At 42.7% G+C, this 26861-nt stretch overlaps 1 protein-coding gene across 1 annotated transcript in view; it reads right to left on the bottom strand.

Moving 5' to 3' along the window:
* The window catches only part of DNAH10 (dynein axonemal heavy chain 10), a 110466-nt gene extending 86981 nt beyond the window's left edge, over window positions 1-23485 (bottom strand). Inside the window, 14 exon segments of the mRNA XM_033136386.1 lie at window positions 493-644; window positions 3513-3682; window positions 3863-4039; window positions 4313-4489; window positions 5773-5943; window positions 6206-6400; window positions 8054-8252; window positions 8649-8839; window positions 9812-10042; window positions 12687-12844; window positions 15261-15477; window positions 17197-17312; window positions 18822-18930; window positions 23410-23485. Coding sequence (XP_032992277.1) covers window positions 493-644; window positions 3513-3682; window positions 3863-4039; window positions 4313-4489; window positions 5773-5943; window positions 6206-6400; window positions 8054-8252; window positions 8649-8839; window positions 9812-10042; window positions 12687-12844; window positions 15261-15477; window positions 17197-17312; window positions 18822-18930; window positions 23410-23466 — 2320 coding nt within the window. The 5' untranslated portion in view covers window positions 23467-23485.
* Between the last annotated feature and the right edge of the window lie 3376 nt (window positions 23486-26861).

Here is a 26861-nt window from a genome sequence, read left to right on the forward strand (position 1 = left end):
AACTCTACCATTCTATGATTCTATGGACTTCTACTCCCATCATCCCTGACTACTGGCCAAGATGGCTGGGACTGAGGGGAGCTGTGAGTCCAACAGCATCAGGAGGGCCACTATACCCATTCTTTTTTAAGAAGAACTAAAAAACTGTTATTGTTTCTTTAATTACTATACAACAAGGTACAGCTTATACCCATGAACCTTACTTGGATACCTATTTGGACATGCAGACAGCCTTTATTAATTTATATTAATATTAATTTATATGTTTAACTCAGGATTGATGGAATGTTTTTATTGTTAATGGCAGCTGATGGTACTTCTTTTTTCCCTCTGTTATATTTAAAAAGAAAAGAAAAAATAATAATTACTATATATCTCAGATAAAACCCAGGAGTTAGGTTGTAATGACAAAAGGAAAAAGATATCAAGTTCTAGCAAATTTTAACTGATAATTATTGCGTTAAAGTTGTTTTACAAGGGGAAATGTATTACCTAATGAGTTCCAGTTGAGCCTCTTGTAACCAGATCTGAAAACTCGCCAAAGGTCTTGTATCTGTTCATCCAGAAGCTGGGTCTCTGCTTCATTCAGTGTTCCTATTAATGTGTGATAGCGATCCAACATCTGTTTTATGCCATCAGTGTATCTAAAGAAAGAGGCACAAGGAAACTGTTAAGAACTGCTTCATTCAGGCATCACCTCATCTTAAGATACTTGACAATGACACATTTGAGTGGTTACAGGTGTGCCAATTTCACACCAGTTTGTCTCCAAAAGACAGATTTCTACATGCTTTGAGAAATCAGCATGCATCGAAGTGTCTAAAAATGTGTAACATCTGAAAGAACAGTCTTAAAGCCATCAAAATAAGCCTAATGTCAGCACCCAGTGACTCTGCTGTAGTTATTGCCTTTTTGGATATAGGGCAGTAGAAGTCTGCTTCAGGAACCCTGAACATCTTACACAATGGTCCAGTCTGAAAAAGCATCCCATGGGTCATGCAAAAAATGAGAACCTTTGTTGCTGAGACCAGAAAGACAGGAACAAAGGAAGCAGGAGAGCTCAATGGTGCAACAGAAACAATGCATTCAGGTCCAAAGCATTTTTGAACCATATGGCTCTTCTTCAGGGACAAATTTAATTCATCTCCTATCAGATAGCATGCAAGTTTGATTAAGTTGCTCCTACCAAGGATAATATAATCCAAATTTTACTGGGTCTTAAATCATTGAGGTTTGATGTGCTGCATCATCATCATCATCATCATCATCATACCATCATTCCAAAAACTTTGAGGTTTTTTCTTTTTCCCCATGCTGGTGCTTTCCCTCCTTCCTCAAGAAAAGAAACTACAGTTCCATTGCTTCTCTGGATGTCCCTTGCTCCCATTTAAGTTCCAAGCAGAGAAGGCAGAGGAGTTCAGCCAGCAATAGCAGTGTACCAGGTTCCAAGCCAGAGCTCTGTCTTTATATTCTAAGTAGCTCTCAGCAAAGGTACTTTAACAGGCCTGTGTTGCTATTTAAGTACTCAGATCAACAACATTCATCTTCCTTGGGAGTTTGCAGTGGGAGCTGTCCCAGGTCCTGCACACCCTGACCCAGTCTTAGCTTCCTAGACCTTTAATACCAGGAAAACACTGCTTGACATTCTCTTTTCCAGACTTGATTCAATACTGTGGGCTCACAGCTTCATCACACCAGGGCTCTCCCAGAATGGCACACAAAGGGTCACAGAACTGACTGGATTTACCATGAAGACTTATTCTGATCAATGAAGTGTGTTCTGGTGTTAGCTGCTCCTTCCACTTCTTCCAGTAGGCAGGTCCATGCAAATTAATAATATATCCCTTTTAATGGGAGGACAAGCCCCACCCCAAGATCTGGGACAAATGTAATAAAAAAGAAGAATCTTCAAATTGTTCACCAAACTACCAAGAAGGCCTGCCCTGTGGAACACCCTCTCATCAAATGTCCAAGAGATAAACTACTATATAACTTCCAGAAGAAATCTGAAGACAGTCCTGTATCAGGAAGTTTTTAATGTTTGGTGTTTCATTATGTTTTTTATACTCTGTTGGAATTTGTGCAGAGTGGCTGGAGCAACCCATTCATATGTGCTGCATCATCATCATCATCATCATCATCATTCCATGTGCAGTGTATGCTACCTGACCAAGTTCTACTCAGACAGTTATAAGCAGGCCTTTATTTTCATAAGTGGCCTTCGAAGCTACCTTGCCCCTTGAAAATTCTCAGCGACTCTTAAGGACATTGCATTGTGTGCAGTACTTAGCCATCTTTTCCTTTCTGGTGACAGTTGGGAGCAGCTATTATTACTTCTTCAATAGGGCAAGCCCAATATATTTTGCTGCCTGAGTTGAAGGATATGATGGTGCCCCGCACTGAGTGATGACCATATCCCTTATATATCCCATAGGTCTCTTTCCTTCCATTCGGAAAGATACCAGAAGCCTGCTCCACAGTAATTTGGAGCAGGGCTTTCACTGTGGTTGCCCCTATTCTGTAGGTTAGCGTTCCTGCCAAGTCACAATCTGCACTTTCTAGAAACAATTGAATACTTTTTTTGTTCCATGGGCTTTCTCAGCTGAATGGAAAATGTCGTGGGTGTCAACTTTGTTTTGTTTTTAAATTTGCCTTCTGGTTTTTTCTCATGCGATATTTAAACTTTTTTATCGTTTGTACATTGCCTTGGAACTTAATTGGAAGGTGATTAATAAATAAGAACAATAACAAATAATGCATACACATATCCCTCTCAGAAACAGCTCTGCCTAGTAGTAGGGCCAGTCCTGTCCTTTGAACAACAGTTGGAAGCATCAAAGAGGTGAACCTCTGCCTTTCCTGCCAAGACCAACCTGCTACTGAGTAGAGCAAGCAGCAAGCCAAAAACACAAAGATGGAGGAAATCTCCTCTCTAACCCTGTGAGCACTGAGCAGGCAGGGCCAGAACTGAAAGGGCTTTCCACCAATTGAAGCAACAAAGTCTACCGATTTGCTTGACCCTACCAGAGGAACCCAGGTGGCGCTGTGGGTTAAACCACAGAACCTAGGGCTTGCTGATCAGAAGGTCGGCGGTTCGAATCCCTGTGACGGGGTGAGCTCCCGTTGCTCGGTCCCAGCTCCTGCCCATCTAGCAGTTCGAAAGCACATCAAAGTGCAAGTAGATAAATAGGGACCGCTCCAGCGGGAAGGTAAACGGTGTTTCCGTGTGCTGCTCTGGTTCGCCAGAAGTGGCTTAGTCATGCTGGCCACATGACCTGGAAGCTGTCTGCAGACAAACGCCGGCTCCCTCGGCCTATAGAGCGAGATGAGCACCGCTACCCCAGAGTTGGACACGACTGGACCTGATGGTCAGGGGCCCCTTTACCTTTACCTTTACCAGAGGAAACAGGAGGAATGATTTGCAACAGAATGCTCTCCACCAATGAAGGAGAACCAACAGCTTCACACTTGCCATGTACTCTGACAAGAGCAGATTTACATGATATCCTTACCTAAGCAATTTGTCCTCCTGAAGGGCCACATTCCTGGCTATTTCAGGCACTGGAAATCCAAGGTGTTCCATATATTTTGTTTCATTGATTATCTCTCGAAGCTTGGGAGAAAAGTTAACTGTGAAACGAGTAGTTTTCTCTCCAGTGTCCATCTCTTCAGTACGTGGACTCTACATCCCAGAAGATCAACCACCACGAAAAGGAGGGCAATGTGTCAAAACATAAACCAAAAGGGGAAAGAAATGTTGCCAAATAGAAACAGAAATTTATTAAACTTAAAATTATTATGCAAGATCCTTATCTTCCCAAGCATATGCAAAGAGCTGGAACAAGAAAAAATTTATAGCCACCTGCTCACGGGTGTCTGGATTAGCCTGAATAATAGCTCCAGAAGGATGAACTTTAGCGAGGAGAGTTTTTTTCAATAGAATTGGGAGCTTGTCTTCTGTGTTCTCTCTCCACTGGTCATATTTCAGATCTTCATATTCTTTCATTCTCTTTGCCACTTCAAGATATTTTTGTTTCACCTAAAATACCCCAGGTCAGACAAGAGAGCTTTTACTTTCTGCAATTCATCTTTTCATTTTTATTCATTTAACATTATTCTATTTTGCTCTACATCCCAAAGCAAATCCCAGAGCAGCTTACAGAACAATATTGAAAAATGAAAGCAAAAATGTTATTCAGCAACTTCCCATTCCAAAACAATGTACTTTGAACTTCCCATTCCACTGAAATGCTAAGTTTCTGATATATACTAATGTGTATTATTATTCACTAGTAACAAAACTCCAGCCCACCTCCTTTCCACGCTCACTAGCCAGCAGCTCCTCTACTTCTTGGAATCGAACAATGGTATGCTTTATACGGTAGAAAAGAGTTCGCGCCCAGTAAATTGCTCCTGCCACTGGAGGATGGTTTTTGCATAAAGGTGGGTTGGAAAGGTTACTGACGAATATGTTGTTAACTATCTCAAGCTGTAAATAAAAAAAAGATATTTATCAACTTAATAGGCAAAATTCTTTGTTTCATCATTAGCAACATCTAAAGATGCTACATGTCAGATCTCAGTAGGGTCAGGCTTCAGGCAGCCAAGATCCAGGAAGTGAGGGAGTCACCTCATAATCCAAATGGGGTCAGAAGTAGCTGCATGTCCAAAACAGGTTGGGACAAGTCCCAGAACATCAAACAAAGATCAGGAGGGCCAAAGTCAGGTGAGTAGACAAAGCTAGGCAGGGAGCAAGATCCAAGCTAGCCGTTAGGGAAAAGGAACCAGAACATAGTGTCCTCAAACAAGAGGCTAGTTGCTCAGACTGAAGTGCAAGCACTGAGGCTTTAGACAGCCTGGTGGAAAGGGACTAGCTAGAACTGCAGTTTGGAGGGCACCCACAGAGCCTAGAGCTCACTCTGCCCAGTTTTCAGTGGTAGCTGAGCACAGGTGGGGCAGGAGTTAAGGTGCCAGAGTCTAACTACTGGATATGTTGGTTTCAGACACCTTCCCAGTACCTTACAATATATAACATAGGCCCAAGGGATTTCACAATTCTGTTAATAGAACTGACCATTTCCCATACACTATCTATATAAAACCCACATTTTTGGAGGCTTTTTAAGCTCTGAGAAAGATCTGAGGGGAATCATCATCTTCAGAAGTTTTTGTGCCATGCTGTTGCTGCAGAGGAACTGCCTTGTCCCAAAATGCAACCCCTCAATTACTCTTAGTAGAGAAAGAAGATTCCCCTCCCCCCGACAGAGTCCTGGAGCATTTTGATAGGTGTGTGGTTCCTTGAGTGTCTCAGTGCCTATTTGAATTGTGCCTATGTCATCTATGTCAACAAGAGATACCATTCACTCATAGGCTCTTATTACTAGTTTTTAAGAAGTGCTCACTTCCATGTGAGCAAAGAAATCCAGGAAAGTCATCCCTGTTGTTAATTATTATGGTAACAAGACCAGTCTCACCACTGGGGGCGTCCTTAAGATTGATGCAGCTATGGGAAAGGAGGCCTCAACATCCGTGGCTGGTGATGCGAGGCAGCTTGGGTAGGGCTCTGTTGCTTTCCCAGCTTCCCAACACAGCAGGTAGCTGGTGCTTACCCAGGGAGAGAGGTGCTACTGCTTAACATGCAAGGCGGGATAGGGAATAAGAAGGGAGTCACCAGTCTCAGCAGCTCCTGCATAAAACTTTGAGGTGAGGTGCTATCTCACAAAGGGCACCAAAATATCTAAGGAGTCATGGCTGGAAAGGAACAGCAAATACCTCTTTACAATACTGTGCCAAAATGTCATTGAATTTCATCATCATCTGCTTATTAATGGCCTCTCGAGAGCGGATGTGTTTGAAGTTTAAGAGCATGTCAAAAGCAGCTTCTGCTGAACGAAGAGTCTTAAAAGAATCATCAATGAAGCTCTTTGCTTCTTTTTCTATATCCTAAAAATTAAGAAAGGGAAGTTAACAAGGGGGGCATTCTCATTTATCAATGGCAGGCATGGCAGGCAGTCCTAACTCAATAAAAAAACAGCTCAGGCTTCCATAACACCATACTAAATGCAACCTGCTTTTCACATATCACTTCATAGAAGGACTGAAGGGGCTTGTAGGTCAAATTCTTATTGTTCAGGGGTTCTAGCAGGGAAACAAGAAGTTATAGTGAGAAGCTAGAAAAATACAAATCAAACCTGCTGCTGCTTACCAAAACTTCCAATTTAAATTCGTCCATAACTATCTTCCATTGAGTTGCACATCTGATGTTGAAAGGCTCAAAGGTCAGAACCTCCATAGGACTGACAAGACCGTCAACTCGTCGCAAGACTTCATCAATGCGCTTTGGATCCCCAGTGACAGCTTTCAGTTCAGGACCAAAGATGTTGTAAAACTCTTCCATAACCTATCAGGGTACAAAAAGAGCTGATGTGTAGGCAGATATCATTTCTAGTGGCTTTCAATTTGTGCTTTATTTTTCCCAGGAAGGAAGGGGAGGAACTGAGCTAGTCTGAGAAGCCAGAAAAGAAACCCAGAGAGTTTCTGGTTAAGGATGGGCCATGAAGCAGCTGACAAAAACTGTCTGAGTGCTGTGAAATTGTCACTTGAAGTAACTAAGAAGTTGTTTCAGCAGCAAGACATATGATCCTGAAGCACAGGCACAGGTCTAGCTAGGTCTATACACGATGCAGAAAGTGGTGACTGAATGAATTATATCATTCACCTCAGCCAACAGGTAAGGGATAGCACTCTCCCATGCAAAGAAAAAAACTTACTACAAACAGAAACTAGCCTATCCTTTTTGCCTGCTAGGCTCCTTTTCTGCTTCTATGGTTTGTGTGTGTGTGTGTGTGTGTGTACATGATTTTTTTTAAAAAAAAACATCCTTACAAACTGAATGAAATGTTTTTATCGATTAAAAAAACCCACTATGTAATGAAGAAAAGGATAAGAAGGGGATGGGATACAAGGGAAAAGAAGGTGGGAGAGGAATGCACAAGTATATTTATGACAACAAAAAGAAAGTACAGATTAGAAGCTAACAAATGCACTTCATTTAACAAAATTTATATACCTTTTGATTGTAACAAAACCTGTAAAGTGATTCACACTTTTAAAAAAAAAAAAGGTAATTAAAATGAACAGTAAGCTAAAAAGAGATTAAAACATATGTCAACACTCTACATTTCCAGGTTGGCTTGCCAGCACACAAAGCAGGCACCTAAAGGAGTATGGCAAAAGAGCCTGCCGCATGTCAACAGGCAGGTTCCAAAGTGTAGGGGCTGTCACACTAATAGATCAATTTATTGCAAGTAGAGAATGAGTATTATGTAGCACCTGTAACCGTAGCAGTTCTGCAGACCGAAGCAGTTGCATGGACATATGTTGTTGTTGTTGTTCAGTCGTTCAGTTGTGTCCGACTCTTCGTGACCCCATGGACCAGAGCACGCCAGGCACGCCAGGCATGACATATGTAGGGCAATGCAATAGAATATATTGCAGCCATACCAGAGGCCAGCAAATTTGTGGCCCAATAAAACGTGTTTCAAGAGAGAAGCCAATATTGGACAGTGAAATGAATGGAAGCCAGTGTTCAGATGTTTGGGGTGGTGTTGCAGGGAGTTTCTCATGTAGGAAAATATTAAGAAATGTGATCCTTCCCCTGCAGTCTGAAGTTATTCTATCACCTGAGCCTTACAGCACCTGAGCCTTACACCCCTCAGACTCCAGCCATCAGTTTTGGCCAATTTATTCATTTATTTTATTAAATTTATATCCCACCCGTAGGATGGCAAAACCACCAGTGATCTAATAAAGAACAAAACAAAAAACACCAGCTCTCCTTGATGCTTTGTTTAAGTGAAATTTTAAATTCTGAGTCCACACAAGGAGTAAATGAATGTCATTGCTCTTGTGCAAAAGATGTGAGGAAAGCCTGTGCATCTTTGGAGCTCTGCTTGTGCCTTGAAACTCCAGCACACATTAGGAGACCTTAGACTGGGCTCAACGAATGATGTAAAGAAAACCCTATTCTTCAATAATTCATGTATGCTCTTACCTGCAATACGTTATAGAGGTCTTGACAGATTATGGCCATATAATCTGTTTTTTCAAATAAACGCTTCCTGTCAAATTCCCATCGTGCATCTCTTCCAGAAGCTTCAATTTTGGCACGGATGTCAAAATAGGACTCCTTCCAAATTTCAAGGGTCCGTTTGGCTTCTATCATTTTGATTTTTGCAAGCTGCCTGTCTTCCCTATGAGCCCATAAAAAAGCACAGAAAAAATGATCCAAAATTCAAAAAGAAAAGGCAGCCATATTCAACACTCAAAAGACTCAATGTATTTCTTGCCAGAAATTGCCTTTCATCATAGAAACTACTAAACTTTAGACCCTGGCACTACAAAAAATGGCATGCTGTGCTATGCATATGAACACCAGTGGGTGCAACTCTAAACTATGGTCTAGAGTTGAGGCAGGTAAGTGATGAAAAACCAAATTTACACTGCAGCACACATTCCTGAGGATGGCTCCTGATCTGCCTGGAGTCGCACTCAACCTGGGTGAGCAAAGTAACTGGTGCAAGGTCCTGAGAACAAGATGAATGGCATTCACAACTTTAGCTTAGTTTACAGAAGGAAATGCCACATACTTGAACAAAGTCCGTAGATCCACAACCTTGCAGACCCTTGCTGAGATCTCCCAGGCAATCCTTTCCATTAGGGGGATCATCCTTTCATCCTTGTTGTAGTGCCGTGAAATAATCCACACCATTCTCAAGGCATTCATCAGTGAGGGAATTGTATCCAACACAATGTTGAAGCCAGTGCCGTGTGTTAAATTCTGTTGAGTCAATGGCAATTTTTTTTTTAAGTATCAGTATGAAGGAATAGGATACATGTTTTCGTAACCATAAAATGAGGTACAGCCCAAAGAAAGGAAAAGGAAAAGGGTGGGGAGTGCATAGTAGGGGCACTGAGGCACTGAGGCTCTACTGAATTAATTAAACATATCCAAGATGGTAGCTGATCAGGAACACTACTCGGGGGAAAGGAAGTCTCCTTATTTCATCTCCTAAAGGATTTGAGCAGCCTTGGGGCCGTTTGGCTGCACCATTCTGAGTCTCAAATGCTGTTGTCACTACCGGTATTTACAAACTCTGTCCAGGAAGTGACGCAGGCTATTCCAATACATAAAAGTGGGGAGGGGGGAGGTTGTTTTTTTTTTTAGAGGTGATACATGAGATGGTTTGCAAGCAGATGGTCCTAGATTCGGTTCCTGGTAGCACCAATGATTTAAGGCAAAGGCCCTTTGCTACAAGAAGCAGCTGCTATTGCTCCTTGTTAATAGAGTGTTGTTGGCTGTGTTTGTACTCTGCAATAAGCCATTAACCATAGCTTACTGTGCAGTCCCTCTTTACTCCTCCGTGAATATGCAGAGGCAGCAAACAATGAACCGTGGCTTAGCATTACATCCAAACCAGGAATTGTGGTTTGTTTTGCTTAAACAAAGCACGACTAGTAAGCCGAGAGTAAACCTTGGTGTGCCACCACAGCTTGTTTGGAGGAAGCCAAACCACAATCCCTGGTTGGCTCATAACACCAAGCTAGGGGAATGTGACTTCTTTCTTCTCTTTGCTAGTAGACAGGAGCAAAGTGGCAAAGCATGTTTTATGGCTTACTGTGATATACAAATGAGTGATCATGAGGTGTTTAAAAAAATTATGAACTCTGTATCCGAAACCTTTGGACATTGTTGCACAGTGCCCTGCTGCTACTGAATGTTACATATACAGTACAGCTGATAAAAACCTACCTTTAGGTGTCGTTCAAGAGTGGAAAGGAACCTCACATTATCAACTGCCTCCACGTGGTGCTTGCAGAGCTCATTGATGACTATCTGCAAGCTATCCACAATTGCTATGTTAGCCACCGTGAGCACTTCCAAGACCTTTTTGACTAATGGCAGTTTGAGCTGCTGAGTGAGAGCACTCAAAGTAGCATTTCTCTCTCGCCACAGGTCAATCTCGGCTAGTGGGCCATTCCCCTGAGGATAAAAGGAACCAAGATGAGACCAGGTACTTTGGAATAAAGGTAGACACATCACACAAACTCTGATCAGTAAGCCTGCAGGGTGTTTTTCCCATGGACCCATATACTGCAACATTTCTGTGTCCAGCCAGTAGAACACAGGGAAGCAAGCTGTATAGTAAAACAGCTACAACAGGGTGCTCCAACCTCTCAAACCAAATGAGTCACAAGAGTTATTTGACACAGAACCTGCGAGGCACACACTAAATTAAATTTCCATACTGTAAATTAAAATGTTTGCAATATAGTTAACATTTTTGAATATACACAATTAATGTATTTAATTAAATATAAATATTTAAATACAAAATTAATATATTGAATTAAATACACAATTAATAGATTTAATATATTTATTGATTACACAGATTTAATACACAGATGCATGCGCTTTTGTTAACAACACAGGCATCAATGAGATGTTTGAGCTAGAGAATTCTTCACAAGTTGATTGATGCCTTGAGCTTAATTGTTGACATCCACAGGCAACTCTCAAGTGAATTGTCTGCTAAATTGTTTCAAGTTTTGGACTTTATGAAGTTCATGTTTGAAAACGCTTGATCACAGTCACCCACCCAAAGCGCAAACTTCTCTGTATTGCAAAAAAAAGCAAAGTATTCCATACTCAAACATACACAGATACCCACTCCAAACTTCTTCTCTGCATTGTTTGCTCCCAGGGGGGCTCTGATGCTCTGGAGCCCTGGGGACATGCTCCAAGTGGGCTCAAGAGCACAGCCTGGTGGCTGCACAGAGCTCCTCCAGCAGCAGAGCAGCAGCAGCCTGCCGTGGGCCACCAGCCTGGCTGTGCTACCCTGAGAGAGGTAGAGTGTGGGGAGCTGGAGGGCCGCCAAAAACAGCCTCGAGGGCTACATACAACCCAATGGGCCATGTTTCTGACCACCCTGAGCTACACAATACATACATATTCACTTCTAGTCATTTCACCTCAAAAATGGAACAAATAAAACCAGAAAATGAAGGTCATAGAGCTGGAAAAGGTATAAATATGGCTCCTCAAATTTGGAATGCCCTCCTCAGAGAAGCCTGTCTGGACCACTTGATAGTATCATTTAGGTATCAGCTTTTAAGAAGTGCTAATATTAACTCGAGAGCAGTTTTTTATTTTTACTGTCTGTTTGGGCAATTACCGGTACTGCTTTGTTAGTTTATGTGTGAGTTTTTATTTTTCTATTTTTATTGTATTTTTACTTTATTTTGCTACTTTGCTAGCTGTCCTAAATTGCAAGACATAATTTGTGCAAATGAAATAGATCTGTCAATGGCCATAAATCATGAAAAGTAAACTGAACCTCTACATTTAGAAAGGAGCTTCAGGCACTTACTATGAAAGTTCTTTGTGGTTTGGGTTGAACAAGACATCCATTAGAATGTTTGTGAAAACCCTGTCAGAAGGGCGGGGTAGAAATGTTACTCCTACTCCTACTAATAGTTAACTTCCTCTATTGCCTAATATGGCAGGGAAACTGTATGATAGGTTTTTAACCAGGTGCTGGTCCTGTGAGCTCCTCCTCTAGTTCCATCTGTTACCAAGCTATAGACAGAAAAGTGCTGAGAATATGTCCCCCTTTAGATACCAGGACCATTTGTTGTTGTTGTTGTTGTTGTTGTTGTTGTTGTTGTTGTTGTTGTTGTTGTTGTTCAGTCGTGTCTGACTCTTCTTGACCCCATGGACCAGAGCACGCCAGGCATGCCTATCTTCCACTGCCTCCCGCAGTTTGGCCAAACTCATGCTAGTCGCTTCGAGAACACTGTCCAACCACCTCATCCTCTGTTGTCCCCTTCTCTTTGTGCCTTCCATCTTTCCCAACATCAGGGTCTTTTCTAGGGAGTCTTCTCTTCTCATGAGGTGGCCAAAGTACTGGAGCCTCAACTTCAGGATCTGTTCTTCCAGTGAGCACTCAGGGCTGATTTCTTTAAGGATGAATAAGTTTGATCTTTTTGCAGCCCATGGGACTCAAGAGTCTCCTCCAGCACCATAATTCAAAAGCATCAATTCTTCGGTGATCAGTCTTCTTTATGGTCCAGCTCTCACTTCCATACATCGCTACTGGGAAAACCATAGCTTTAACTATATGGACCTTTGTCAGCAAGGTGATGTCTCTGCTTTTTAAGATGCTGTCTAGGTTTGTCATTGCTTTCCTCCCAAGAAGCTGGCGTCTTTTAATTTTATGACTGCTGCCACCAACTGCAGTGATCATGGAACCCAAGAAAGTAAAATCTCTCACTGCCTCCATTTCTTCCCCTTCTATTTGCCAGGAGGTGATGGGACCAGTGGCCATGATCTTAGTTTTTTTTATGTTGAGTTGTTTGGAAGTGTTGCTGTCCTGTTTGAAAGTGGGAAAAGAGCTGGAGGAGGAACTCATGGGATTATCATCTGGTTAAAAAACAACCACATAGTTTCCCTGCCTTTCTATGTTAACCCATCCTCAGACACCTAAGACGGAGAAACAATAAACCTCAGAATATCAGATGCTAGGAACAGACCACAGGAGAAGGGTGTTACCATCTTGCCTGCTTGTGGGCTTCCCAGTAGACCTGACTGGCCACTGGGAAAACAGAATGCTGAAATAGATTACCTGGGGGACCTTTTTCAGAAGCTCTTCATCTGCTGAGGATATTAACATGAGCCAATTGCTTGCAAGTGTCTCCAGTGTATCAACCACATCCCGATCATTGGCAAGTTCTTCCACATCACCATCTAAGCTTATGGTTGGCAGTTCTAACTTAATTTCCCCTGTTGAAAGAAAACATTATTAGCTACAGTAATCATTAATGAAATAGACAAGAATATTCCCTAGCTTGTCTATTTCACCAGAAAGCAGTGAAGACATGGCTTTATAGATTATATACTGACAAGGCAGAACCATCGGAGCCCTGGAGAAATTATTTTATGCAAAAGGTGGCCAGCTGGTTCCGCCAATTAGAAAGGCTTACATTAGCAAAGTACTTCTGATTTTACTATATGGGGTCGAAATTTGGGGATGGAATCTAAAAATCCTTCAACGATTAGAGACCCTGCAAAATTTCTTTGTGAGAAAGATCTTCAGTCTTCCCAAGGGGTCTGTAGCCGCCCTGTTAAGAATGGAACTGGGCCTTCCCTCCATTGCAGCGAGAGCTCATATTAGGATCATCAGCTTCTATAAAAAAATTAGCAGATGCTCCAAATTCCTTATTAGCCAAGCAGGCTTTTTTAACTTTTTCCCGTAGTTACACATGGACCAAGGGCATGGAGGCCATCCTTATTCGTTATTCCCTTCCGGAATTTCCCAAGCTGTTATCCTGGGATCAAGATAAAATTCATGACTGGATTCTAGCTAAAGACGAAGCTATGGACTTGGCACGGTCCAAGTCAGCCTGCCTCTCAATGTGGTTCCCTAGAGTGAAGGCCATAAGATCATTCGCCGATTACTTGAGTGACCTGACGGAGACTGCATTAAGAAGAGCTTTCTCTATGGCCTGCTTCCATACCCTACCCACGGCCTTCCTCCAGGGTATACACCAGGGGTCCCCAAACTAAGGCCCGTGAGCCGGATATGGCCTGTGCAAGCCAATTTTCCAGCCCCCCAAACACCCCCACCCACCACCCACTCTTACTGGTGCAGTGCGGCGCAGCTGCCCATCTCCGGGGTCGGCGTGGCACCAGAAATAGCTTGTGTGCATGCGCAAGTGTCATTTCCGGTGCACTTCTGGCGCGGTGCAGCACCGGAAATAGCTTTTGCGCATGCGCAAGCGTCATTTCCGGTGCACTTCCGGTTCTGCAGAGGCCCGTGCACATGTGCACAAGCTATTTCCAGTCCTGCACCGTGCCAGAAAATGTGAGTGCGCATGTGTATGAGCGCACACTCCCCCGCCCTCTGGCCCGCCGCGCTATTGGCGGCGGAGGACCCGGCCCGAGGCTAGGTATGTTTGGGGACCCCTGATATACACCTTAAGATCCCTATTGATCAGCGCCTCTGCCCCTGCAATATGAAAGAGATAGAGGACCTTTTACATTTCTTTTTTCAGTGTCCCCTATACGATTCAATAAGACCCAAACTTCTTTTCCTGATCCCGTCCTCCATTATATCTAAGGATGACTGACTGAAATTCCTACTAGTAGATGCAAATCCCCAGGTCTCACGCGGAGTGGCCGTTTTCCTGCAGGCATTGAAACTTGGGGTTCCCTTAACAGGATGTGTGACCTAGCTCAGGACTATCATCACTGTCCCCATTTTCAGGTGGGTAGCCGTGTTGGTCTGCCATAGTCAAAACAAAATCGAAAATTCTTTCTAGTAGCACCTTAGAGACCAACTGAGTTTGTTCCTGGTATGAGCTTTCGTGTGCATGCACACTTCTGCACACGAAAGCTCATACCAGGAACAAACTCAGTTGGTCTCTAAGGTGCTACTAGAAAGAATTTTCGATTTTGTTTTGTCCCCATTTTGTTTTAGTTCAACCTTTAAAGCCTACCCCAGGTTTCTATTTGCTTGGTATCTATTAGTAATTTTAGATAATTGGCCTCAGGTGTTTTAGATATTAGTTTTATTTATTTTATTGTAATTTAAGTTTTATTATGCCATGCTATGTCTGCAGCTCAGTGCGACTCATGTATTCTGTTGTTCGTATTTGGCATTGTTTGTTTTTGTTTGTTCAGTTTATGCTATGGCTAAATGCTAATGCAATAAATAATTTGACTTTGATACTGACAAGTCTCTTCTTGAACCTTCTAAATTTCTCCAGAGAACAAAGAATGGAGAAAAGGTGAAGGTAATAAATTTGGGTGAATGCTAGGGTTGCCATATTTCAAACAGTGAAAATCCGGACAGAAAAGTTGTTGAGCTTACAACTGCAGTATTCCAGATATATCCGGGAAATTCCGGGCGTATGGCAACCCTAGGTGATACTAACAAGCATTTCCTCCGACACACACTTTTGTACAGAGAAGAGATTAAAATATATAAAAAGGAGAGTGAAGGACAGAGAGAATGCACCTGTGCCCATTTTTACACAAACAATGCTGGAAGATTAGAATGCAACTGAAAATCCATCTTCCTGAATGTGCAACAGCTGGTTTTGAAACTGGATACAAACTCATTTTTGCATTTCACACATTTACACCACCCAACCAGTAGTGCTTTAAGATGCCCACATAAGATCAGACTGAGACTTACCTTCTATCTGCTGTATGGTTCTCTGAATGTGGCTTAGGAATTTCTGCATATTCATCAAGAACTCATTCCTTAGGCTATGCAAGCTGTCTAATACTTCTGGTGATGTTTTTTTCTTCACAACAGGCTGAGCATCTTCACCTTCTGCCTTTTCCGGTTCTGGGTGAGGAATGGACTCATCCATATCATATTGGTTATGACACATTGAAGGCAGAAAGACCTGAAAATACAACCATGTTTTGTTTAACTGTCTTCTATTTGCTTTCATTTAAAATATAATGGCTAAATTCATTCCTAACTTTGTAACAGTTAAAAGCAAAAAGATAGAAAGCTATTGCCTCAGGCAATCCTAGTTGCCATTGGATCCAGTTATAGCTGCTGATATGTGTGAAAGTAATGACAATCCATCTTCTATGGAAGAAGAGGGTACAGCTAGCCCAACATTATTGATTTAGGTCTAATACATATCAGAAGATAGTCCCACTATGTTCAGTGGAGCTTATTCCCAGGAGAGTTTGTGCAAAAGAAGCAACTCTAGGCTGTCTTCTTAGGCTGCATGCAGTCAGTGGAAAGTCCCCCTCCCCCCAAGTGAACTCTGCTCTTCCTCTCAGGGGAGTGGCCCACCTTTTTCTCCCTCTTCTTTAAGTGCTTGACAGGTTTATTTTTAAAAAAATCACTTTAGGGTTTTACCCTGTTTGTCCCTCCACAGAGGCATAGCAAGGTGAGGTGGTATCCGGTATGGATTTTTTTATGTCACCCCCCCCCCCAATTGACGGCTCAGGGTAGGCTTGGAAGTTGCAGGCGGGGTGCCAAATGTCACCCCCCTCAGCGATGACACCCGGGTCAGTCTGCCCCCACTGCACCCCCTTCCTACGCCTCTGTCCCTCCCTCTCTGTATAAAACCATTTCTTGTTGTTGATTAAAAAGGGGAGCTTGGAAATTGAAACAGCATTTTTCTCTGCTTAAGAGAAGCTTCCTGGAATAAAATAGCTGTCAGGAGGGGGAACAGTCCATAATGGGTTTTTCCTGCTTCTTCTTGCTGTTTTATCTGAGACTCAATGTGTTTCTCTCCATCTTTTGTGATGGGTTGAACCAATAACTTTTTTCCCACAATGAAGTATGGTGAGGCCACCACTGGTCAAACACATAACACAGACCAGTTAGCATAGAAAGCTACATGCCATCATTTGGGGGACTTTTCTGCTTTAAATGCTATGTAAACTCTAGTCTGTTTTTTTTTTAATGAAGTTTAAATTATTATAAACCTTTACCTTGGAGTCACTCACCCTCAAACCTACTCATGACTGCTTGGGCTAACATCCAACTTACAAGTTTTGAATTACATCTAAAAATGGTAGTTCACTTAAATGAGTTGCTGATAAGGTAGTCACCAGAAATATATTCAAATTTTGTTGTGGTAGCAGCTGGATGAGGTTTGAAGAGAGTATCTATAGCACAGGAGCCAACTTCCAGGGGCTGAGATCCCTTCGGCCCCCCAGTAAAATATTTGAGGGGGCTAGGCCCCAAAGATGATGGGCATTGCCATTCAAATGGTGTGTGTGTGCCACATCTTGTAATCAATTATGTGTGGCAGGGTTTACCTGCCCCCCACCAACATTTTATTCATGTTGGCATCCCTGGTCTACAGCAACCATTTCCCCCATTGCTGTCACACCACACTAGTAATGTGCCATGGCTGATGAATGCAGAATGGTAATTGTTTATTCAGCTATTACTTCTCTTGAAACCACTACCTTTACCTCACAGCTCAAGCGATTTCTATTATCACATGCATTTTCTATGATTTTGTATAAAGAGTCATTAAATTCTGTAGAAAACCTGTGGATTCAAAATCACTGAGTTTGCAGCACCTCGGTCTCAGGGTGGGCGAGCTATTTTTGAAAAAGAAATTTAAAAACAAACAAACAAAAACTTTCACCAGTGCAAAAAGCTGCTTCAGCATCATGAGGGTATGGCCATTCAGTATGCCGTACTCCAGTACTTCCGGCAGGACGTCCTTCGCTTCAAGCAAGTCATTAGGTTCACTAACGGTTTCTAAGCAGCAAAAGAAGGCAAGGATTTGTTTAAAGAAATATTCTAACCCAACACTCCCAATAAGTTCAGGAAAATCATGTGCCTTCTGGGACACTACTACATCCAAAAACAGCAGATGAGCTTTCCTTTCTGCACACCGAAAACCAATTTGAAAGTAAAAGCTAACCTAGATGCTTTATGCCTGGTATGCCAACTCTCCAAGGGCAGGCATATTATTTATTTTATTTATATGAAATAATTTAAGCTGCATGTCTAGTGTTATGAACTACTCAGCATTGTCTCCAACAACTTAATGCAACTATTTATAGGAATGCACTCAAAGATCATCTACATGCCTAGGAAAGTGTGTAGCTCTTCCACTGGTGGTAATGAGAGCTTTCTACAACAAAGTAGTTCATTGGAATCCCTGATTTCTAGGAGCTGGGATGCAGATATGTATTTGTATATGAAGGTTTCTCCTAGCTGAGGCTCATGAGGAGCAGTTGTTAGGTGTCATTGCCTTGGCGCCCATCTTTCTCCCTTCTTACCCTGGCCTCTCCCTCCTTCATTCAACCTCAAAACCAGAAGCCTGTTGGAGCAGAGACCTGTATTTGTTGCTTATTTGATACACCTCCATCTCCACCAGTTATACTGTGTTAATAAAAATAAATCATTTTGTTGTTTTTATTCTTGTAACAATGATTGTATTTGATAAGGGCTGGCAGGATTGAGAAAATGGATGGATGTGTTGTACAGGAGATGAAATGCAGTTACAGGTGGGTAGCCGTGTTGGTCTGCCATAGTCAAAACAAAATCGAAAATTCTTTCTAGTAGCACCTTAGAGACCAACTGAGTTAGTTGCTGGTATGAGCTTTCGTGTGCATGCACACTTCTTCAGATGAAATGACAGAGGAGTAATCATTTATCAAGTGTGGCTGGTAAGAACTGAAATGAGACTGAACAACGGGCAGACCCAGTGGTGGAGCATATGCCCACCCTGCTCAGGGTGGGCGCACTCCCAAGGGGGGAGTGGCGTGGAGGGTGCCCTCCCAGGCACAGGAAAGCTGCTTGGGTGCCTGGAGGGTGCGCGCTGCCCATGGCGGACATTCAGTGCGCTGCCCGCCCACAACTCCCAAACCTCCCCCAAGCTGTCAAAACTAAGGGGGAAGGGGGGAATGCCACCAGCAAAGTGGCACCGCTCCCCCCTTACCCCAATGGCTTGGGGTAGGCTTGGGAATGTCATCCCCCTCAGTGAGGGCACCCGGGGCAGTCCGCCCCCACCGCCCTCTTCCTACGCCCCTGGGCAGACCATACCACATATACAATATAAAACTTACTGATACCTTTAAGCAAAGTCACACCCACTTTTCTTCTGAAATATTGTTGAAATATTGTTTGAAATCTTGAGCTCCCCAGGTTGAAAACAGCAGGTTTCGAGGGTGGATCAAGATCTCATAGGATCCATGTGGAAAGAACCTGATCTATTATTAACCATAACTTCCTTTCTTAGCCAAAACTTTCCTTCCTTACCTGCAGTGTCTCTGAGAAAATACACAGTGTCAGTCTCCACAAAGTCTTCTGGGATGTCATTCATAGCCATGTGATAATACAGGTTATAAACCTCCCGCTTTATGGTTTTCTGAAATAGAAAGGGACAAATTGACAGGAGGTAAGACTGTTTTCAGGGATCGTGCTGGTGCCTTGACAGGCATGTAAGCAGGACTGGGAAAACATGCCTGTCCATCCATTATCAACAATTGCAATCTAGATTTATCCATCAGATTTTCCAAAGATATGGCAGGAGCGAGGACAGGAGGAAAACAGAAAATGGAGCAAGAGAAAGGGGAAAGAGAGAAAAGTACAAGCTGAGAAAAGGAAGAAGGAAGAAGGGAGGCAGGGCAGGGGGCAAGTTTTAAAAAAAATTGTTAGAAGTTTATTAGAAGTTCAGCAATTTCACATCTGAGTTCTTTTTTAAAAAATTGGATGGATGCCATTCAGACCTGGGTTCTTCTTTGCTTTAATATGTCAATAAGGCCTACGATACAAAAAAACAACAACCCTCATTTTGCCTATGTGCCTGCATGACTGGTTGGTTCCTACACAGGCCTGAGAACTGCAAAGCCACTTCCAGAGTGCTACACCACACACAATTGTGTGCATTTATTCAGGAATTCAAGAAGTATGTCATGAGTGAAAATAAAAAGTGAGAAGCCATTCTTTAAAAAAAAAAAAACTTTAGTAAAAAGACCAAAGAGATGGGAATGGGGACAGAAATGGAAGAGAGGTATATTCATGCTTGCAGTCTACCATATACAAGTGGAGGGAAAGCTCACAAAATAGAAGGTCTGCAAAATAACAAGGCAGAAAAGGTAAAGGTAAAGGGACCCCTGACCATTAGGTCCAGTCGTGTCCGACTCTGGGGTTGCGGCGCTCATCTCGCATTACTGGCCGAGGGAGCCGGCGTACAGCTTCCGGGTCATATGGCCGGCATGACTAAGCTGCTTCTGGCGAACCAGAGCAGAGCAGTTTACCTTCCCACCAGAGCGGTACCTATTTATCTACTTGCACTTTGACGTGCTTTCGAACTGCTAGGTTGGCAGGAGCAAGGCAGAAAAGAGAAGGATAATTCTATAGTGACCAGTATAACATTCATAAGCTTTTTAACATAATATTTTGTGTTTTAGCTAAGATTCTTTAACCACAATTAACATTAAACTATTTGTTTGTAAACTGCCCTACAAAAATAATCAAGTATGCCACAGATAGTTTCAATGTTTATTTAAAAATTTGTTTTAAAAGATGCTCAATAATCTATCTGTAACTTTGATAATTGGTTTCTCTAAAAGTTTGAATTGCATTTTCCCCAACAGTGGCAATACAGTGGTACCTCGGGTTACAAACACCTCAGGTTACAAACACTTCAGGTTACAAACGCTTTGGGTTACAAACTCTGTTAATCCAGAAGTAGTACCTCAGGTTACAAACCCCAGGATGAGAACGGAAATCGTGCGCCCATTACCGAAAGCGCACCTCAGGTTAAGAATGGTTTGGGGAACTCTGGAACTCTGGAACGAATTAAGTTCGTAACCCGAGGTATCACTATATACACTAAGAGCTGATGTTTCATAGGAAACACACCATGTTTCCAATACCATATGTTTTGTGGGGGGTTTTGGCCAAAGTTGCTGAGCTTTTATTATTATTATTGGAAACTGTGAAAAAATGTTTTCTTACAAATCGCCTGTAGCCAGTGTAACATAGAAACATTCATTGACAGACACTCACAAATAAATGCCTCCAAAGCAAGACACTGTGCATGTTACACTTTACTAGGTATTCACGAGTTGCTAGTCAGCATCAATTCCACGTGGAAAGTTGTAATGCCCATGGTAATTTAAACTTAGCTATGGCAATGCTCTAATGATTTGTTTCCTAGTTTCAAACACAACAAAAACTAAGCTGCCAACTGACACCATATTTGCATGGCTGTTTCTGCTTCTGCACTTGGTTTCAGCCTAACCAATTTCCATAAGGACATTATACCCTGTACTCGTGGAGTTTACATGCAGCAGGCCCCACTTTACAAATGTTCACTAACTGAAAATTAGCTTATCTGAACATGAGGAATTAGTGCCCAAACCTCACTATACACACCACAGATTCAGATATCCAAACAGAGAGCATTTTTTGCTTCCTTGTTTGCCTTTTGCTGGCTGGCTGAGAAACAGAGGGAGGAGGGAAGGGGAGTGATTAGATAAATAAGATAGCATTTTTCTGGATTTTCCTGCCTTTCCTGAGGGTTTTAAGCTTTAGGGGTTAAAATCCCATGGCTGTGTACATATTAATAAATTTTCCCATGGGAATAAATGGAAATTGTTGACACATTATGCAAACACTCCCCTAATGAACAATTTACAGGGCATGCATTGTGTTTGGTAAGTGAAGCCTATGTGGGTTTTAGATTATGTTAAAATTCATTTACGTGTGTGCCTTCAACTTTTTACAGTGTTGCACTGTTTTCTAAACCAAGGCAAGAGACCTTGAGATTAATTTTGTAATTCTAGATCAGGAGTGGGAACCTCCAGCCCATGGGCCAATCTTGGCCCACCAGACTTCCATTTGGCCATGAGGCCATTTTGGGCCAGCCACACCCAACCTCCCTACATGTGACATCTTACATGTAACAGCAGGGCTTGCCAGAAAGGGTGGGGCTTGGTTGTCAGGAGCCTTTGAAGTGCTGCTCAAATGGGGATCAACACTAAACAGGATCTCTCCCCCTTCACATCACCCAGTACAAATAGGGAGTGATCCTGCTGTGTTCAGGTGCGCAAGAGAGCTTCCTGCATGAGGGAGCACCAAGCAGGATTGCTCCCCCGCCTAAAATCAGCAGAGGTGATCCATCTTAGCACTCCACTCAGGAAAGTAACTGGGCACACCAGCAAGTTCCCTGCAGGGAGTTCTAGGCTCATCCAAACTCAGTGCAAAAAGGAGGATGGGGAAAGTCTCTTCCCTTTCCTTTTAAGCCTGATCTTGCTGCAATCTTAAAGGGAAGTAGACTCATAAATTATTATTACTATTATATCTTTGTTTATATACTGCCTTTGGGAGTCTCCCCTCTCTTTTAGACTGCAGAGAGATTGAGCTTAAAGGGGACTCCCAAATTTTATTTCCTCCACTTCCCTTTTTAAACCCAATATTACTCCAATGGGAGCAGAAATCCTCATACCTATCCAGCCTAGCTAGGGAATGCCAAACAGGGTGGGCTTGCATCTCCCGGATTCATCTGAGGGGAAGTTTGTAGAAGCTTGTACATGCTTCAGGAATGGGGGTGAGGGTCTAATAGAGAAATATAAATTCTACAATTTTCTAAACCATAATAAGGTTTAGAAACAAATAAACGTTAAAAGGGTATATGATTGCTAAACATATTCACACATAATTATATTATCTTCATCCTCAAACTATTAACATATCTCCACCCCCTTGTCCGACTTGTCTCTAAGGATGCAAGCTTGTTCAGGACAGGAACCTGTCTCAGATGGTATGGTTCAAATAATAGGCTTTGGATGCAGTCCTATGGCAAGATCTGTTGGAATGATCAACTTAGGATGCAGTGGATTTCCAGTGACACTAAGTTCCTGACTCAACCAAAGATATGAGGTGTAACTTGGGTCATCCTGGCTCTGCTGGGCCATGTGACTTGACAACCCCGCATAGAACACTATTTTAAAGGTTTGTTTTCCCCTCTGCCATGTTTAGGCAGAGCAGCAACAGTCTTGCAGCTGAACAGAGTTTGGATCCAGTGTAACCTTACATCAGCGTACTCAACTTACACTGGCTTTCCTTTTCATTGGGGGGGGGGGTGCTTCTGTAACTAATGTAACATGCTGAACCAATGTAAGTTTTATTATCCTAAGCTCATACAATTTTGTTCCTAACATAACATTTATTGTCTTTCACCAAATGAGAAAGCACAAATATCCGTACAATAAAGTATTTAACCTATTCTCTATTACAGGTAGGTAGCCGTGTTGGTCTGCCATAGTAAAAATAAAATAAAATAAAATAAAATAATCCTTCCAGTAGCACCTTAAGAGGATTTTTTTATTTTTTATTTTTCTATTCTCTGTTGTCTTTGGGAGGTCTTTAACTGAACTTTGGAGGGGGGAAACAGAGAAATTCTGAGTCATCCTGAATGTCAAGCTTCTGGCTGTTTTATTCATGTGCAAAATGTGATTTTGAAAAACTCTTGCCAGATAATGAAACTTTGGGAAATTATATTTAAAATTATATAGAACATGTAAACGATGTATGAAAATGAAAAACGAGCCTGAAAGTTGACGTTTTTATTAAATTACCTGGAAATGAAATGAAGGGATTCTCAATGGAATTCATAACGAATGTGTTGCATCCAATGATAGTCCTGCTCAAGTTATATCCATTCAAAATGGACATGACTAACTTAGATGAATTAATTTCAGGGGGTCTATTTTAATTTACAACCCATCTGTGCAAGGTTTCCTAATACATTGAGCAGACCTATTTGCTTTGACTTTTCCATGGAAAGCCCATGTTTTTGGTGCACTGAAAAGCCAGCAGTGAAGACAAACACACTTACCTTATACATCCTAACTGTTCCACCGCCCATACCCAGTTCACGCTCTATTTCAGTCATGGACCCAAGGGAAGCTGCAGAAGAGCGGTCCACCATAGGTTTCTCGCCACTTTCGGGCAGAGAACTTTTGCTTTTTCTATCTCTCTCTAAGAAAGGAATATTTGGAATAAGAAGTCAGTGGCAAACATGAGTGCAAAATATCAATCATGCAACCTGAGCTATGGGAGAGGACTCACTTCAAGGGGGCCCAAGTACAGCTAAATAGAGCCTCCTTGTGCAGAAGCAGTAAACCTCTGACAAGATACTGGGAAGTCAGGAGTGTGAGGGCAAGCTCCCATTAGCCCCAGCTGGCATGGCCAATATTTATTTATTAATTCATTCATTAATTTAGGAGGATTTTCATCCCACCTACCAACCAAAGTTCTCGAGGCAGCTTACCGATATATTTAAAACACAATACAAATAAGAACGGCACAATGATTACTCATTCTCTTCCAGGCCTCATTCTCTTCTGGGCAATCTTCCAAGGGCCACATCCCAGCAGGGCCAGAAACAAAAGTAGGCAGATGGGGGCAGGACAACAAATGTTTTCCGCCCCCCTTTTGTACACTAGGTTAGTTTCTATATATACTCACACACCTCTCTCTATTCTCCATCCAGACAAGCAAGAGTTCTTATCACAGCTCCAGTCAGGCAAAAATATTAAACATCATCATCAACCTTTTATTGGCATCAAACAAACATACATACATACATACATACATACATACAAAACAGTAGCGAAATAATACTTTCGCAGTGGGGCAAACTATATTAGAAGAGAAAAGAGACAAGACTCCGCTGTCCACAATCACATCTCTGGGACTCCTGATAACTCAGACGACTGCAGAATATTATGACGAGAAAAGAGCAAATGTAGGTATTGAGCTACCAATTTGGTGAGATGCTGGTCAGTCCCCTTTAGTAGGAAGTGCAAGACTTCCCGCTCTGGTCTCCTTCTAGGGATACAGAGCTGGTCCAGGAATTGCTGGCGGAGATCGACGTAAAGTTTGCAGTGAAAAACCATATGAACAAGGCTTTCCACCTGATGGTCATCGCATGGACAAATCCTCTCGCCCTCCACCCTGCCTGAGAACCTTCCCCATAGGAGGTTCGATGGATTTGCGTTGAACCTGGCCAACGAAAAAGCCCTTCTTTCTGGGGGGTTCAGTAGAAAATCAAGATATCTTGATATTAAAGATGTGAAGCAGAGCCAGTGAGTGGTGGTGGCCTGGGAAGAGTTTCAAGGACCATATGGAAGGATCTGGAGGGCCACATATAGAAATATCTCCCCTAGTTCTCCAAGGCTACAAGTACCACTCTGCAACTGAATCTCCCAAGAACCAGATGTTGGTCCTTATAAGCCAGGGCTTCTATACTTGACAGCAATTGCTATCTCTCAACAGCAGATACAGGAGGTACTAGATCAGCAAACGTGTTAAAAGCTTTTCTCCTAGCCTTCAGATTTCTAATAGTCTGGAATGATGGGTGCTGTAGTCCAGCAAGTTAAGCCCAAATAAATATAATACAGTATTAAAACCAGAGACTGTTATCCTATATTCACTTACCTGGATACATACCATGCTCCAGAGTGCTACATACCTTCTGATCCCACAATTCATTTTTAAAAACAAAGAAACTGTGATCCTAAATCACGTCTAATTTAACTCTAACTGTTTCTGTAGTTGTTTCTAACTCCAGCTGTTAGTGAGGCTTTTCCTGAATTGTTTCCTTTACGTACTTGATTCTACTATTGAACTGCTGGACCCTGCAGTCATCTTCTCTGAATGATCATCTTCTTCCTCGTCTTCTTCATAGGGAACATCTGTTTCAGAAAGAAACAAAGAAAAGCATCACATAGAAGTTACAATAAAACGAAGCTGCATTCGTGAACCCAGTCCAGAGCGTTGCATGGACTCTGAATGCACACAGGAAGCTCCTCTGTCCACTGATATCCAAGTAAGAAGGGACTCCATAAAGGAATTCTCTCCTTTGAAATTAGCAGGTTCAGAAAGAAAAACTACTCAGAGCACACAATTTGAGCCAGGGCTTAAACCTGAGCCCTGGGATATATATAATAATGGTTACGTTGTATTATATTGTTACATTTGAACAGCTTTTCTTCAGTTGTGATTTCTGACATCCCGAAACAAAGATGCTGGGGCTGACTACCTGGGAGAAACTAAAGAAACTTTGGACCTGAAAATTATGAAGAGGGAAGGACTAGAGACTGTGTTGTTTATTTATTTATTAAATCCATACTCAGTCCTTCCTCACAAAGGCACCCAGGGCAACAAACAACAAGTGATAAAACAATAAAAACATTTTTAAAACAATTCCAGTACAGATGCAGACTGGGGAAAATCACAGTAAAGTGGTGGGAAAGCACTCTGAGACATGCAGGAGGGTGTGTGTGTGTGTGTGTGTGTGTGAGTGTGAGTGAGTGTGATAACTCTTTTACATAGTCAAGGCAGAAGATACTGATGTTGGAGGAAGGATGCAAGGAAGGATGTTGCTACTCAGCAACTGGGTCAGGGCACTCTGTATATGCTCAGAGACACTCTATCATTTCTCTACCTCTAACAGGCAGGTGTTTGTGGCAAATAAAGGAGATGGCACACAAGGCTATGGTCATTCTGTGTGCGGAGAGTTAAGGCACTCAGCAAATGCTCAAAGGCACTCTTAGAGCACACACTTTCTGAAGGAAAAGTGCAGGAGCAGTCCCGAGACCCCCTATCTAAAACCCTGCATAACTACTGCCACTGCCAGTCAGTGCAAGCAACACTAGGTTGCACTGCCCAGTTATCTGACTTGATAGGAGGCAGCTTCTTCTATGTTCCTATGAAGGGGGAGTGGTGAGAGGATTCCAGGGACAGCCAATGTGGCACCCCTCCAGATAGATATATAACTTTATTGATGTTTAATTGGTTTTTTTAATTGTTGATTCCCCCCCCCCTTGTAGCAGTTCTCTTTTATCCATAAGTCACCTTGAGTCCCTTCAGGAGGAAAGGCAGGGTATAAACAAACAGAAGAAGAAGAAGAAGAAGAAGAAGAAGAAGACGACGAAGACGACAGTTGTGGACTACAAATCCCATCAGCTCCATGGCTGTTGCAGCCTAAAATATCTGGAGGGTGATGAGCACGTGGGCTTTCCCTGGGAAGTCCGGGGGACGCTCTGTCCCTGCTCGAACCGGGGAATGGGGGTGAGGCCCTCTGTACGTGCTCAGAGGCCCTCTGCCCACGCCCGCGGGTGGGCTCCGCAGAGGCCGCGCGCGCGCACCGATCTCGACGTCGACCTCGTCGAGGCGGATCTCCTGGCGGAAGAAGAGGGCGGCGGGCTCGCCTTCCTCCGCGCTGGCGCCCAGGTTGAGGAAGTGCAGGAGGGTTTCGGCCTCCTCGCCGTCGTTGCGGTTGAG

Source organism: Lacerta agilis, chromosome 17 (assembly GCF_009819535.1).
Source record: "Lacerta agilis isolate rLacAgi1 chromosome 17, rLacAgi1.pri, whole genome shotgun sequence".
NCBI classification, from domain to species: Eukaryota; Metazoa; Chordata; class Lepidosauria; order Squamata; family Lacertidae; genus Lacerta; species Lacerta agilis.